At 42.2% G+C, this 13025-nt stretch overlaps 1 protein-coding gene across 8 annotated transcripts in view; it reads left to right on the top strand.

Moving 5' to 3' along the window:
* LOC117400336 (FH1/FH2 domain-containing protein 3-like) overlaps nt 1-13025 on the top strand; it is a 284731-nt gene that overhangs the window by 250859 nt on the left and 20847 nt on the right. For all 8 annotated transcript variants that reach the window (XM_059022942.1, XM_059022941.1, XM_059022940.1 and 5 more), the window contains 4 exons: nt 213-371; nt 7253-7435; nt 8231-8350; nt 9673-9834. In XM_059022942.1, the coding sequence (XP_058878925.1) occupies nt 213-371; nt 7253-7435; nt 8231-8350; nt 9673-9834 (624 nt within the window). The remainder of the gene's footprint in view (nt 1-212; nt 372-7252; nt 7436-8230; nt 8351-9672; nt 9835-13025) is intronic.

Raw genomic sequence — 13025 nt, 5'->3', positions numbered from 1 at the left:
CTAGCATTTTTTTAAAAATGTAATGTCATTCTGCAGTGTTTCAAATTATGTTTTGATATTTGCCATGCATGCTTCAAACCGCTATGTTAGCCTTATGTACACATGTCCCTTGCGTACAAACATTTCCAATGTGGTAACCATTTGTTCTGAATAATGTGGTGGGACATGCCCGTACTGACAGCTGCTTCTGGGTTTTCCTTTCCCTGTTTTAGAAAACCGCCACTGACGGGAAGCGACAAGAAATCATTGTTCTTGACTCAAAAAGAAGCAATGCCATTAACATCGGTATGACAGTGTTACCCCCTCCAAGGACAATCAAGACCGCTATTCTCAACTTTGATGAATATGCCTTAAATAAAGAAGGGATTGAGGTATGTTTTTAAAATGATAAATGATATTTCGGTATTTAACCCAGGTGCTGGGTTCAACCCAAACCGCCAGCATTTTGGTTTTCAATTGCATGTGACTGTACAGGTAATGTCTCTCAAACAGTACTGTAAAGACTACTGCCTAGTTCCCCAACAGCTGCAGCTTGTCAACACCTATAACAACAACTGCAACTTGGTTGCATTTAACTGTGAAACAAAATGTTGGTCTTAGTAAGATTATAGACTAATTCCACTGCTTCTCCAGCGGTGATGCCTTATATAGGCTTGCTACTATTCGATTTTTATTTTTTTGCCAAATGGACGATTAATATCAACGTTTATTTTTGAAAGAATTTACCGTTTTTTTCTATCTTTATTTTTCAATTCAAGCAGAGCATGGGTGAAATCGACCTTTATGCTTAAAAAAAAAGACTTTTTATGCCATTGAGAAACATCTCATTTAGAGAAACCCCTTTATCATATATGACATGCAACAAAACCATGGTTACCAACATTCTAATTGAAATAACGTTTGGTCACAGCAAAGCTATACCTAGATATAGATCCTACAGAAATTTTTTAAAAAAATGTCTCAAATAAACCGTAGAAAACGCAGCAAATAAAGTGTATTACACAGACTTATAGCATACATTTAGAAGTAAAAACAATATCCACAGACAACAAAACATTAGAGAGCTGAACAGAACGATAGGTTGCGGATGCAACCCCGGTTCCCTGAAAGAGAAAATAACCATCAAGGTATGGGATATTGCCGTCAGGCAGTAGCGATTGGCTGAGCTTTATAGCAAAGCTGCCAATAGGCCTCTGCGCGAGCTGCCACGTAAGCCCGCCCCCCTGGGAGCTTACTACACGCAGCGCACAGAGACTCTCTTCCTCTTTTGCTCTTCAGGCCGTGAAGGCTTCCGGAGCGACCTCGCGGCTTGATGGTTATTTTCTCTTTCAGGGAACCGGGGTTGCATCCGCAACCTATCGTTCCCTTTCAAGTCGAAAATAACCATCAAGGTATGGGAACAGTGTACCCAAGCCGTCGCGAGGGAGGATTCTCGGCAGTAGGACAGACTTACATCATAACGCCACTGCGTAGGCAATACATCTACGCATATGCGGAGCTGCGCCTCAGCATCTATGCTCGCAATGACACCTGTCCTAAGGTGGAATAGTCAACACCATGTTGTCAACCACTCTATATGTCCGCATCCTGAGGCATCACAGAGTGTAGCACAGATGCTCCAAATAGTGGAGCAGAGGAATCTAGTACGTTCAACCTGTAAAACCTCATGAAAGTATGCGGTGTAGCCCAACTGGCTGCCGCACAAATGTCAGACACCGGCACCCCTCTAAAGAGGGCCCAGGATGTCGCCATACCTCTAGTGGAATGCGCCTTCATCTGCCCTGGTGGCGGAAGGCCTGCAGATTCATAAGCTAATTTAATAGCATCCACTATCCAGTGGGAAAGGCGTTGTTTAGACAACGGCTGACCCAAAGTCCTAGAACCATGGCATATGAACAATTGTTCTGTTTGCCTCACAGTCGTTGTACGGTCAATATAACACCTCAATGCCCGCACGGGGCAGAGCATGTGTAACCGTTCTTCCTCTGGGGAAGAAAAAGGAGGAGGATGGAACGCCATCAACTCGACTGATTGGTTCATATGAAACGGGGATATGACCTTGGGTAAAAAGGCTGGATTTGGGCGCATGGAGACCTTAGAACCGTCTCCTCCGAAACGAGTACATGATGAATGCACTGACAGTGCATGTAACTCGCTCACGCGTTTGGCTGATACCACTGACAGCAAAAACGCAGTTTTTATAGACACGAGCTTCATGTCCACACTGTGGAGATGCTCGAACAGTGCCTTGTTAAGGGCTTCTAGCACCACGTCAAGGCTCCATTCAGGAACTGCGATGCCAGAAAATGGCAACCTGGTGATAAACCGTCAATGCGTACATGGCAAGCTGATATGGCGGCTAAATACACTTTAAGTGTAGAGGGAGATTTCCCTTCATCTAACAGTTTCTGTAGAAACTGTAATATCACTGCCATAGGGCAGGATATTGGGTCATGGCCCTCCGCCAGACACCAATCCTGAAACAACTGCCACTTGTACATGTACTGCGACCTAGTAGAGGGCGCTCTAGCACTCTAAATGGTCGAAATCACCGCCGTCGAGAGCCCTAAGGCTGACAGGCGTTCCCGTTCAGGGGCCAAGCCCATAGCTGCATGAGCTTGGGGTTTGGGTGCCAAAGCCCTCCTTGGACCTGGGACAATAGGTCCGCTCGCAGGGGAAGCTCCCTCGGGTGACCGTGCAGCAACTGCACCAGGCTCGGAAACCATATCCTCCGATGCCACCAAGGAGCAATCAGGATCACTGTCGCTTGCTCTACCCTGACCTTCTCTAAGAAGGTGGGGAGCATCGGAATCGGCGGAAACGCATATAGGAGCCCTGGCGGCCATTTGTGAGCCAGCGCATCGACTCCTAGGGGGCTGTCGAGGTCCCTCACCAAGAACCATAGGGGGCAGTGCGTGGTCTCTCGCGAAGCGAAGAGATCTACTTGCGCTATGCCGAACCATTCCCAAATGCGCTGTACCACCTGAGGGTGGAGACGCCATTCCCCCGCAAGAGGACCTCCTCTGGATAGGAGATCCGCTGCATAATTGACTCTGCCCGGTAGATGAACGGCACGCAGAGAAGTCAAATGCGGTTGTGCCCATAGCAACATCCGTCTTACCATCCGGTGAAGGTGAGGGGACCGTAGGCCGCCCTAGCGGTTGATATACGCCACAACCGTAAACTCGGCACGAGGCGGCTCTTTTCTGAATTGACCTTCAGATCTAGCCGCTGAAGATGGTCTGTAACCATCACTGTGTGCTGTGCCAACTGCTCCTTCAACTGCGCGCAGACGAGCCAGTCATCCAGATAGTTCAGCAGTCGGATGCCATGAGCCTGCAAGGGAGCTAGAATGGTATCCATACTTTTTGAAAAGGTTCGAGGAGCTAGTGACAGGCCGAATGGAAGTACACAAAACTTGTATACCCTGCTCTGAAATGCGAAACGCAGATACTTCCTGTGACCTGGGCAGATGGGAACGTGAAAGTACGCATCTGTCAGGTCCATGGTGGTGAACCAGTCGCCGTGTCGGACTGACTGGATGATGTGCCTGTGTGTAAGCATCCTGAACGATAACACCCGCAAGTATTTGTATCGGAATCGGCGGAAACGCATATAGGAGCCCTGGCGGCCATTTGTGAGCCAGTGCATCGACTCCTAGGGGGCTGTCGAGGTCCCTCACCAAGAACCATAGGGGGCAGTGCGTGGTCTCTCGCGAAGCGAAGAGATCTACTTGCGCTATGCCGAACCATTCCCAAATGCGCTGTACCACCTGAGGGTGGAGACGCCATTCCCCCGCAAGAGGACCTCCTCTGGATAGGAGATCTGCTGCATAATTGACTCTGCCCGGTAGATGAACGGCACGCAGAGAAGTCAAATGCGGTTGTGCCCATAGCAACATCCGTCTTACCATCCGGTGAAGGTGAGGGGACCGTAGGCCGCCCTAGCGGTTGATATACGCCACAACCGTGGTGTTGTCTGACCGCACTAACATGTGCTTGCCTAGAAGCACTGACAAGAAGTGCCGAAGGGCAAGGTCCACCGCCCTGAGTTCCAGAGCATGGATGTTGGCTGACCTCCAGGGTCCTGACCACACTCCGCGGGTCCCTGAGCCGTTCCAGACTGCTCCCCAACCTTGGTTGGAAGCGTCGGTCGTGATAACCTCCCTTCGGAAGATGGGACCCAAGCGTACGCCCTGGCGGATGTTTGACGGAACTTTCCACCAGCGCAGTGCTTCCCAGCAGGTTCGGGATACCGTCAACCTGCGGTGTTTGTCTCTCCGCGGATGCAATGCGAAGGCATTGAACCAGGCCTGCAGAGGTCTCTGGTGTAATAATCCCAAGGGAAGGGCTTGTGAGGCGGCAGCCATCAACCCCAGCATGCGCTGACACAGCTCCATGCTGACTGTTTCTCTCACCTGAATAGGGAGAGACACCGCTCCATCGAGGCAACTCTTTGTGTCGACACTGAGTCCAGATGCAGACCCAAGAATTCGGTCTGTTGGCTCGGCACAAGGCGGCTCTTTTCTGAATTGACCTTCAGATCTAGCCGCTGAAGATGGTCTGTAACCATCACTGTGTGCTGTGCCAACTGCTCCTTCGACTGCGCGCAGACGAGCCAGTCGTCCAGATAGTTCAGCAGTCGGATGCCATGAGCCTGCAAGGGAGCTAGAATGGTATCCATACTTTTCGAAAAGGTTCGAGGAGCTAGTGACAGGCCGAATGGAAGTACACAAAACTCGTATACCCTGCTCTGAAATGCGAAACGCAGATACTTCCTGTGACCTGGGCAGATGGGAACGTGAAAGTACGCATCTGTCAGGTCCATGGTGGTGAACCAGTCGCCGTGTCGGACTGACTGGATGATGTGCCTGTGCGTAAGCATCCTGAACGATAACACCCGCAGGTATTTGTTCAGTACTCGCAGATCTAAAATAGGGCACAGCCCGTCGTCCTTTTTGGGCACTAGGAAGTATTTGGAATAGAACCCCTGGTTGATCAGAGCAGGGTCTACTTGTTGAATGGCACGCTTCCTGAGCAATGCCTGTATTTTCACATTCAGAGCTGAGGACTGAACAGAGTCCTTCACTGCCCAAGTTGCGGGTTGCTGTTAGCTGGAAGGACGGGCTCCTGAAGAGCTGCAGCCGCCCTGGCGGGGCAGAAATGGTGTGGGATGATCCTGAAGAAGGAGAGTGCCCACCCACTGCTTTCTTCGCCCTTTGGCGGAGGGTGCGTGCCTGGAAGCCAGCACAGAGATGGAACACACCGCAGTGGATTAATATATAGAGGCAAGACCGAGGCTGCAATGCGCGCGTGGCCAAAGGCCAATGCAATGCGCGTCCTAACAAATATATATATATATATATATATATATATATATATATATATATAACAAATAAAAAATATATTACAAAAACCCCAAAACACACGATAACAATTATTAAATAATTATAGTAATAGGAAAGACGAAGACCACGAGAATAAACAAAAACGCGATGCCGAAGCAAAGCGTGAAGGAATATATAATGTAATATAAAATTATATACACAATTATATAAACCGAAAATACCAAAATAATAATGAGTACAACTGAAATAAACTCGGAGAACTGGGCAAAAACCAGCTTCTCAAGCCTAAGCTTAATGACCTACCGCTACCAATGCTGAAGACAAAAGAGGAAGAGAGTCTCTGTGCACTGCGTGTCGTAAGCTCCCAGGGGGGCGGGCTTACATGGCAGCTCGCGCAGAGGCCTATCGGCAGCTTTGCTATAAAGCTCAGCCAATCGCTACTGCCTGACGGCAATATCCCATACCTTGATGGTTATTTTCGACTTGAAAGGGAACTAACTTGCACTTATTCCAAGCTCCGCCCCTCTCATTAAGCACAGCTGGACTCACTGGAGGCAAGGCAGACAGGCCCGCTTCGTCCTACCAGGGCGACTTCTGCCATCGATTAGCGTATTGTGCACAATACTCATTAAGTGTTTTCCTCTTGTGCCCCGTTTTCAAATCAAACTAGTAACTGTCACCGTATATACCTATAATAGCAAACGCTTACTTACACTTTAACCCGCTAATTTCAAAGTAGGCACTTTGAATGACAGTCTATAGCTGGCAAATGAAAGTGCACACTCGGTCTGATGATTGACAGTCATTTAAACGAATGAGAGCATTCTAGCTCTACTTCAGCCAACGAGATCTGCAAGGACAGGATGAAATGGCTGACGGTGAAACTACTACATTAAGGAACCACTGATTTGACTGACAGCGACCCCTAGCCATTCAGAGCGGAACGGAGATGTGACAGAAAAGTATAACAACTACACAGACGAGATGATTTCTTAAATTATTATTTTTGGTAAAAAAATAAATAAAAATTAGCGAGTGGTTTTACCGACGTTTATGCTATATAAATTTATTTCAGTCGAACTCATATTTTTGGGGAATTCAACGTTTAACAAGCTTTACCGATTCCAATCGAAAAGTATAACAACACTTTAATGAAGCTATCATTTCAGATTGCACTGCAGTTTATTCAGCAATAAGCTGTGCTGTTTTTATGTGAAACATGCTGAATTTTAAGAAACCTCCACATGTAAATGATTTTAAATGTGCAGCCTCTTAATTATATCTAAGAAAAATATCATACCGGCATAGTGTAAAATTACAAGCTACATGTTTTATAATAAAACACATATTTTTGATGAAGGACAAAACTGTAAATTATATGTATTCTTTGTGTGATCTATAATTCTTTGCCTACTTGTATGCAAATCCAAAAAAACTACAGTATGTGTTCCTTGGCACCGAAGATTTGTAATCAAAACAAGGCAAATGCAATGATATGTCACAGAGAAATAACATACTTAATTTAAATCCTAAGGTTATGTTTGCTGCTAAACACCAAAAATGCATTAATCTGTTTTTATGTTAATTGTGTATTTTACAGTTTATCCTTATTATGTCATCCCATTTATTATTATTTTTTTTTTAATTCTAAAAAAAAAACTTGATCACTTGATTTCATTTGTAGCATAGAAGTTCAGTGAACCATTTTGGTTTAATCGCACAGTAAATCTTGACCCATGCAAGTTTCAATTATTAACTCTTCTCCACATACATAAAACAGCTCCAAATCAGGTACTGTTGTTCCGCCTGAATTCTTCAAATAAATAAAGAAAATACTAGTCATTTAAGAAATCATCTATTCATCAATAGTTTTGTCAACTTAGTAAATTCTCTGAAAATTTCCAGAAAATTTTAACCATGATCCCAACGGTAGAGGAGAAACAGAAGATCCAGGAAGCCCAGCTGGCCAGCCCAGACATTCCCCTGGGCAGCGCTGAACAATTCCTGCTCACCCTGTCTTCCATCAGTGAGCTCTCTGCCAGGCTCCAGCTCTGGGCCTTCAAAATGGACTACGAATTAACAGAGAAGGTGACTTCATGTAGCTCTGAATCATTTAACTTCCACTTCCATTTCAAAAACTACATAAAACATGTTTTTAACTAATGCTGTGCATGTTTTTTTCTGTATTTATTTATTTATTGCTTTTTTTTGGACTGTATAAGAAGCAAGTTACTTGAACAATATACTACTAGAACTAGTCACCATATAATGCTTGGCTGGGTATTAAACATATAGACTATAAGTTTAAAGGTTTCAAAGACATTCCACAAAATCATTAGTAAAAATGAATTGGAAAAAAAACCCTTTACTGTGCTGAAAGAAAGCATCCTCTAAGAAGCCTTTGAAGAGCACCCAGTGGCACTTTAACATCAGAACACACTGGTACACTTTCTCCTACAAACTGTAAAGCTGAGGGAACACAAAGCCACTTTAACATCAGAACACACTGGTACACTTTCTCCTACAAACTGTAAAGCTGAGGGAACACAAAGCCACTTTAACATCAGAACACACTGGTACACTTTCTCCTACAAACTGTAAAGCTGAGGGAACACACATTCCACTTTGTGGCTTGGAGCATGGTTTCAGGAGACTAGGTTTCAGGCCTCTGCATGGCACACCAGGGGAGACTTGAGGTTTGATATAGCAAAGTTGCCACAAACTAGGTTTCCCAGTCTCCAAAGTTTCAAGCCACTGTTCCTGAAAAAGGGGCTTTGTGTTCCCTCAGCTTTACTTGCAGATGGAAAAATAACTTAATATGGGGGCTATGCAGGAACACTTATATGTGTCATATAAATAACATCATCTTTATTCCAACTGCAGGAAGTAGCTGAACCCCTCCAAGACTTGAAAGAAGGGATGGACCAGCTAGAAAATAATAAGACACTAAGGCACATCTTATCTACTTTACTTACAATCGGTAACTTTCTAAATGCATCAAATGTAAGTAAAAGTTCTAGTTTCTTATTTTATTTAGTCTGTGTGTGCATATCATCGTGAAACAGGAAAATGCCATCTAAATAAAAATTTTACTAAACTTAAGCTATCATAATATTTTTGACTAACATTCCAGGAAAGTAAAACAGAGTGGATTTGTGCAATGGATAAATCCCAGCTCAGCCGCTGGCTTACTCTGTGACCCTGAGCAACATGTTCTTGTCCAGATCTAAACTGGTTGGGAGATACGAAAAAAAATAAAAAATATATATGTATATATATATATATATATATATATATATATATATATAATCTGCTCTGAAACATGCCATTTGTTCAATACATTTAGCAAAGGGACATAATGCAAGTTTTGTAAAGTTGCAGGGGGGTACTGTTTAACACTAATACTGTATTTCCCAAAACAGTTTTTCTTTTTAAAAAATAGAAGAGAAAATAAGAATCAACTTTATTTTGTTCCGCATAACAAATAGCATAATACAAAATAAAATGGGAAAAAAATCTTATATTTAGTGATAAAGACAAGCGGTTGGCGATAAATTAACCACTTCCAAATTATTAAGGAAAATGATTTTGAAGTTAAAACATTAGCTAACATTTTTCCATTTGAGATGTTATTAAACATCAGCTAATATTTTTCCAGATTGTGCACATTAAAGCACAGGGATGGAGAGGGTAGGGAGTGCATCTTCCACAAGCCGTCTTTTATTTGTTTAGCAGGTTATTGTGTTACACTGTGAAGACCTGTGTGGGTGCTGGACAGCCTATCAGTACCCAGCTGTTAGGAAACAGTAAACACAGAGCCCAGCTGCCTTACAGGGACTAAAAGAAATAATGGCTGACTTCCTGCTGCCATAATCTCTAATAGCACTGCTGATATGTAAAGGCAGAATACAATACTTGAACCTCCACCATTCTTAGCCATTAAAATGCAGAGGTCACTGGTACTAAATAATATTCAGATTATTCTTTGATAAACTGTTCAGTATATGTATATATCCAGTACTACCCTCCAATAAGAACGACTGAGGTTGGGGCATTTGTTGCCCCTTTACCCAAACCAGACCTCTTGTTTACTAATCATTCCATACCTTTCAGTTACATGCAGATATGTTTAAATGAGATCTACTTCTGGTTATACATTTTCTCATAAAAAAATAAAAAAATAATCTGCAATGGTGACTGCCAGTACTGGTACAACATGGAATGTAAGCTTCAATCAAGTGTGTAAAACGCATTGTACTTCTCCAAGTTTATGTTATGCATTTAAAGATGTTCATAAACTTGATATGACGTTTTTTGAATTAAAGGCCAAAGGGTTTGAGCTGAGCTACCTTGAGAAAGTTCCAGAGGTGAAGGACACTGTGCACAAGCAGTCTCTCCTGCATCACACCTGCACAATCGTGGTGGAGAAGGTCCCAGACAGCACAGACCTCTACTCAGAGATCGGGGCCATCACCAGGTCAGCCAAGGTATGTCAGAAAAGCACTACGGTACTTCCTGCATTCGTTACAGATGTTTGAATAATAATCCTTGTTTCCAGCCTCTGCTAGGGTTATGACATTTTTTTTTATCAATTTAGCATGTAAAGATATTTATAGGTTTAGGATAAATGGCAACAATTTTTAGTTTTTGTTTTAAACTTCAGATCTATTTATAATTACAATGTAGTTCTGCTCAGAGAAACATACAACCAGTATTTACAGTTTGTCAGTCTTAAGTTAGCCACCTACTGCAAGGCTAATTAATTAGCCTAACAACTAAATTGTGAATCTAGGGATTATTCGCCCAAAGTAAGTGAAAAGTGATACACATTTTTTTTAACAGCCATTAATATGCAATTAATGTATTTTGTATCATTAGTTTTGATTAGCAAATATTAGCTTTTGAAGTATTGTACATTATCAAGCTATATGTTATATAGGGTTATAACATGGTTAACTTTCATTCCTAGAGTGTGCACACTGTGTTTGAGAAATGGTGAGCTCCTCTTGAGTTACTGGTCTTGCCTCTTGTGAGAGGTTTCTTTAGGTCTGCCAATCAGCTGTCTTCGATACAATGGTATTCTTCAATTTGGTCAAAACAAAAGGATAGCTGGCAATGAAAAAAATGTAAGCACATGAGACATACTCCAAGATTTTTTTATACATTGAATCATATGCATATACACTGAGGGTGATAACAAACCAAAGATACCAAACAAAAAGAAATAGAAAGACCATTATGTAAAGGGTGCTTGTGAATCTCCCCCTGGATTATTTTGTTTTATAACCTTGTCATCAGCGAGAACAACATCTCGTAAATAAGCGTTTGGCCTCGATTTCAATTCCAGTAATGCAGGTGGCAGGCCTGTTAAATCCTATGAATGTGCGTTGGCCTGTCTGGAATTCAAATCGCCTTTTGTTCCTAAAACCGAGTAAGTAGGGCACAACCAGGACTGCCTGAATACAATGTATTTGCCAGGCCTTATAAAACCAGGACTTGCATGACTGTGGTTGACCCTGTGATTATTGTTATTTAAATGTGTAGTAAATCTATCATGCTGTACCCAGGGAATGGCTCTCACTTTGATACTGAATCTGCTTTTTGTTAGGGCTCTGCTTTGAATTAGTAACAAAATGTTATTTTATACACACGGACTGCACCAGCTATATTGTTTATTTAGCATTCAACTAAACTGTTCCTGCTTAACATTGTGTTTAAGTATGCTGCATGCTCGTTTAGGTTTTAATATAAAGAGCTTGTTTTAATGTTTTCAGGGTTTATCTAAAATTATCGGAAGAGGGTAACCCCTATAAAAAGACAAGCTTCTAGTCGTGACGCCTTGCTGAGGTGGGGAAGAGAGGCTTTTACCTGGGAGTTTGGCTGGGGCACTAAGGTCAATATTGTGACAGCATTACGTGCTGGGGACCCCTTGGTGTATGCAAAACAAACACGTTTTTGATTTGATATATTTTCTATTTTGCAGCATCTCTAATCGAACAGCACTTCACATGTGTCTTGAGTTTTGGTAAAGGGCACAAATGCTGGTGATATTTTGGCATTACTTGCTCACAGGCCGCTTTCCAGTTTACTGAGACATTCATCAGTATGAAGCCTGAAGCAAGGTCTTTGAAATCATGTAGCTGTAGTCAAACAGAACATCTTTCAACTAATTCCTTCATTAGTGTTCATTATAGTTTATTATAGTTTTACTTCAGAATTATGAGGGTTGTGTTTTGAATTTATGGATGAGGTTCATCGGTTCACCTCACTGTCTTTCAGTACCATCCACAGGCAAGACAAGGTGTACTTTGACAAGTCCTGTAATGGAGATAATAATTATATAATATCTATTAAAGGGTACATAAGGACCTTTTTATTTTATTGTGTTACTGTGACCGAGTTGTTGAGTGGCGTGTGGGTGGTGACGTCACGGACCAGGAACAGAAAGCAAAACATGGAATGGCGGTGCAAACTGAAGCGCAATGGCGCTCAGGGTTTTTATTAAATAATAAAACGAACAAATGATTTGAACAAACACAAAATGAAAAGGCATGCGGGCCAAACAAAACCAAAATATAAATAAACTGTACTAACGAATACCTTCAGCAATACTGACACCGGCAGCAATCGTCTCTTGGCTTTCATTCTCTCTCCTCCAACCCTTCGTCCACACTCTGAAGGTGAGATCTTATATAGCAGGTAGTCAGGAGCTAATGAGATAATTGGCAATCATTTATCTCCTGACTACCTACATTCCACACGTGAAAGCAGGGAGAGGGAGTTAACCCACTCTCTGCTAAGTCAATACAATAAAATAGCAGATGGCTTTCATCCGCCTGCATACATTTAAACAATATAATAATAATAATAATAATAATAATAATAATAATAATAATAATAATAATAATAATAATAATAATACAAAACATACATAAATAAATAATAAACAAAGAGGCGGGACACTCCACCACAGTTACATGTTCCCATGTGTTGCTACAACTGTTTACGTAAGGTGTGTGTATTGTTTTAATTTTTTCTTTTTTACATTTTGACCACTTTTTTAAACTTTTAAATTGCATTCACTGCCTCAAAGTGGCTTCACATGTACTTGCCTGTCCCTCTCAGAACTGCATTTCCCATCACCCTCCTGCTCACTGGTAAATCCATCTCAGTTACATATGTGAGCAGGAGGATGATGGGAAATGTAGTCCTGAGAGGTCCGTGCGGGTACATGTGAAGCCATCTTGAGGCAGGGAATGCAATTTAAAAGTTAAAAAAGTGGTCAAAATGTAAAAAAATAAATAAATCCACACACCTTACATAATCAGTTGTAGCAACACCTGAGAACATGACAACAGCAAGGGTACAAGAGATTGAACAAATAGGGGACAAAAGGTTGTTAATATACTACAGCAGTTTAGAAGCCTTCGTGACAACCATTTAGCTGAGCTCTTGTTATGCCATCCAAGATAAATATACAGGAAGCAGAGACCCTCTATTTCCTAAAAGTGCATATAAAAAGAAACCCATAAACGACAATGTAAATGTGTGACTATCAATATAATGAAACTGTGACTTGTAAATTGCCTTACATTACTCTCAGTCTTTTCCTGTATCATTTTTTTATCATTTTCTACTTTTTTGTGTCTTTCTGTCTCCTCTACCCCTCTCTTTTTTC

Source organism: Acipenser ruthenus, chromosome 4, assembly GCF_902713425.1.
Source record: "Acipenser ruthenus chromosome 4, fAciRut3.2 maternal haplotype, whole genome shotgun sequence".
NCBI lineage: Eukaryota > Metazoa > Chordata > Actinopteri > Acipenseriformes > Acipenseridae > Acipenser > Acipenser ruthenus.
This window is presented reverse-complemented; position numbering and strand designations above follow the sequence as displayed.